Genomic DNA, 3,786 nt, shown 5'->3' on the forward strand with positions numbered 1-3,786 from the left:
TATTATTATTATTATTATTATTATTATTGTCATTAATTGTTATTATTATTATTTTTATTGTTATTATGATTATTAAAAATTTAGAGATTTTCTATTTTTTTATTAAATTTATTAATTCATTTGCTAAATCTAGTCTAACAATAATAATTATTATTATTGAAAATTTACATTTATCTTAATTCAAATTGTTACAGCAATAGTTATCGATCAGCAAAAATTCAAATAACCATAAAATAACAATTTGTTGCTTTTTATTAGAGAAAAGAATACTAACTTACATGAATATTCCATCCTTCTTTTACTAATAATTTTACCAAACGTAAACTTCCAATATGTGCCGCATGATGAAGTGCTGTATAACCATACTTATCTTTATGATTACGATTTGGTTGATAACATTCCAAGAAATGTTGCACTAATAATTCTTGATCAGCAATTACTGACCACATAAAACATGAACGTCCATCACTATCATATTGCTCCTGAAATTTTATTTATTCAGTTTTCTTTACATTAACAATACTTTAGCAACAAATTAATAAGCAATGACCATTCGATCAATTCAATTCTTTTTGCATTAATTTTTTATGTCAATAATAGTTTTGGAATAAATAAATAAAAATTGACCATACGACCAGCAGAAACCATTAATCGGTCAACAACACTACGATGACCACTCTGTACAGCATAATGTGCCGGTGAAATACCGAAACAATCCCGCGTAGCATTTCGAGCTTTTGCTGCTAACAATTTCTTGACCACTTCATCGAATCCACGCTTTGCTGCATAATGTAGCGGTGTACGAGCATCATTATCAAATGTCTAGAACTTTTTTTTTTCTCGAATAATTTTCTCCTAATAGATGACCTTTTGTGATACCTGGGAATAAATTTCAAACTTAGCCATCGATTTATAAAAATCAAAAGTGATGAAATTTTCATATTTCAATCAACAAAGTCATAATACCTGAGAAATAAGTTCAATTAAACTTAAGTGATCAAATGATTGATTAGCTTATATACAGTATAACAAGAATGATTACAACATTTTCCTACGAAGAAAAATTTGAAAGTTATTCCCAGGTATCACAAAAGGTTATCTATTAGGTTCGCATAGTTCTTTCATATAATTTTGTAATTAAATTGTAAATGAATTAATTAATTAGTGAAGCAGAACGAAAAATATGTAAAATGAACCTCTGAAGGACATTCCAGTTCGTTGAGTAAAATATCAACAACAACCGTGTTTTGGGCAATTACCGCCAAATGCATTGCCGTTCGCCCATCAATATCACGGGCTGTTACTGAATTTATTTTTCGGCTTCCCAATAAACGCACAACTTCTGGTGCTATAATGAAAAAGAAAAGGAAATTAGTAAAATTTAAATTTCCCAAATTTCGCAGTAAATTTTAATTTTAATAATAAATTTACTTTATAATAATGAAATAATCCGAAAAGATATGGTCAATTTGTCATTTAAAATCAATAAAAATATTAATTGGAATTGGATGAGAATGTAATTCAACAGTGTGATAATTTTATGCAAAAGAATTGATAAATTTTTGTTTATTCATTTCTCTTTCTATTTTATAGTTTTGTCATTTGAATGAAAAATATAAAAATTTAAAATTATTTCATTTCTTCATTTCTTATTATTTTTAACTAATTAAATTTACGAATTGTTTTGTTTAATTTTGATTTTTCAGGAGGAAAAAAAAATTTTCTTCTTTTGCTTTCCCTTTTCTCATTTTCAAAAAACATGAATAAATTGAACCATCCGGATAACAACTAGCAGCAGCACACATTAATGGTGTATGACCATTCCGATCCTTCTGATCCACCGGTAATCCAAGTTTTTCATCAAGCAATACTTCACAACATTCCAATCTTGCAGTGCATGCAGCATAATGTAGTGGTGATCGACCGAAATTATCATTTACCATTTGATAAAAATTTTCACTATCTAATACGGTATATTGAAAAAACATCTGAAAAAAAAAAGAAATTGATAAGGTTGAAATTTACATTAAATTTGATGTGACCGATCTATTTGCTACATATTTAATTACACTTAAACTCCTTGAAATCATTTAAGAAACAAAGACAAATGATTTATGTGTAGTTGAAAAAAATAAAAATTTGATATGTACTGATATATCAGATGTATAATTTATATTAAACATTCAGTTAAATTCAAATTTTATGAAAATACAAGACGCAAAGAAAAAACGAAAAAAGCAAATTTTGAATTTTTCAGAAACAAAAAATATTATTTGATATTTTGCAACAATTTTTTTTTTTTAAACTTCGAATACATATATGTTGCATGTAAATTAAATTCATTTCAATAAATTAAAACTCCTTTGCTAAAATGAAAAAAGTTGAAAAATTCATCAAATATAACATATTTTTTTCTCATTTTATTTGCATCTTTTTTTTTAAAAATATCTTTTACTCATTTAATTATAATAATTAAATGCGATTTAATAAATTGAAATGAATTAAAATTGCTAAATTAAAATATTCCATAATAAGTGGTACTTTTAAAATTTTCACATGACCATAATGTGCTGCAACATGAATTGGTGTAATTTGTTGATTATTTTTGATTGCAATCCATGGTATTTCGGAATATTGTCGCGGTAAGCTTAGCAAATATTTGCAACATTTTCGTGCATCAAATCTTGCAACCCAATGTAAAACACTTTCCGAACATTCTTCACTATCAAATGATTGCCTGAAATAATGAAAATATCCAAGGCTAATTAATAATTATTCATATTTGAAATAAAAAATGCAAATCACTTCATTTGGAAGAGTTCAAATTTTATTAGACATAATGAAATTTCACTAAATTGTCATCTAGGTTTTTTAGATTTTATTTCATAAAAATCAATAACGAACATATTGTAAGGATTAAATCACACCTTGAAATAATTTGTAGTGCTCGTAGGCGATCATAAAGTAATGCATAGGTAAGTAAGGAACGTCCACGACGTCGTATCTCAAGTAATTGAGGAAATTGTTTAATAAGCTTTTCAAACTGTGTCACATTATTGTCTCGTAATAATTCGATTGATTCCAAAAATTTAGCGTTCATTAATATAATTTCCCAATTAAAATTTCCTTCAAAATTTGTAAACTTTAAAAGGAATTTTTAAAAAAAAAAGGCACGAAAACGTTTACTTATTTAAAACAATAGCAATATTGATTGAAATTTTGAAACAGAAAGTAATGGCGATATGATTAAACAAAGTTATAAGTTAAAATTCAATTATATCTTATCATCATTTGCCTTACTTACAATTATTTTCTCATTTACCTGTTTATTTATTAATTTTCTTACCTAAGAAAATAATTTACTTATATGTTCATGTATTTACTTCAAATTGTCCATCAACAACTTCTGCGACTGTCACAGCAATCTACTATTTAGTATTTAGTATCAGTAACAATCTACTCTTACTTCTAACCATCCTTACCTTTAAATGTTCAATATCATTTGACAATTCCTACTGCCTTCCCTTCTGCTACTTTCTGTCCCATGTATCACCCATCCTTCATGTATATGTGTCGTATGAGCGATGGTGGTGGTTTAATGATGCCGTGTCTACTGAATGCATGTATGTTTGACAAAAAGGGTAGTTCATTTCATTTCACAAATGTCGTCAGACAAAATGACGATATTTGGCAGAAAAGATATTGTCACATATCTAAGTGTCACCAGTAACCTTCATATGTTTGTACAACCAATCATGATAATTCCAAATCAAACTATGTAATTTC

General features: G+C 26.9%; 1 protein-coding gene across 1 annotated transcript; it reads right to left on the reverse strand.

The window, feature by feature from the left end:
* Positions 1 to 278: 278 nt before the first annotated feature.
* On the reverse strand, positions 279 to 3,122 carry LOAG_11275 (ankyrin repeat domain-containing protein 28; the record flags this gene model as incomplete). The annotated part of the gene is made up of 6 exons (XM_003146797.2): positions 2,928 to 3,122; positions 2,542 to 2,737; positions 1,775 to 1,988; positions 1,197 to 1,348; positions 628 to 822; positions 279 to 482 (listed from the first exon to the last, which is right to left on the reverse strand). Coding segments are annotated over exons 1-6 (1,134 nt in total), but the record flags the coding sequence as incomplete, so codon positions are not given.
* Between the last annotated feature and the right edge of the window lie 664 nt (positions 3,123 to 3,786).

Source organism: Loa loa (genome assembly GCF_000183805.2).
Source record: "Loa loa unplaced genomic scaffold supercont3.681, whole genome shotgun sequence".
NCBI classification, from domain to species: domain Eukaryota; kingdom Metazoa; phylum Nematoda; class Chromadorea; order Rhabditida; family Onchocercidae; genus Loa; species Loa loa.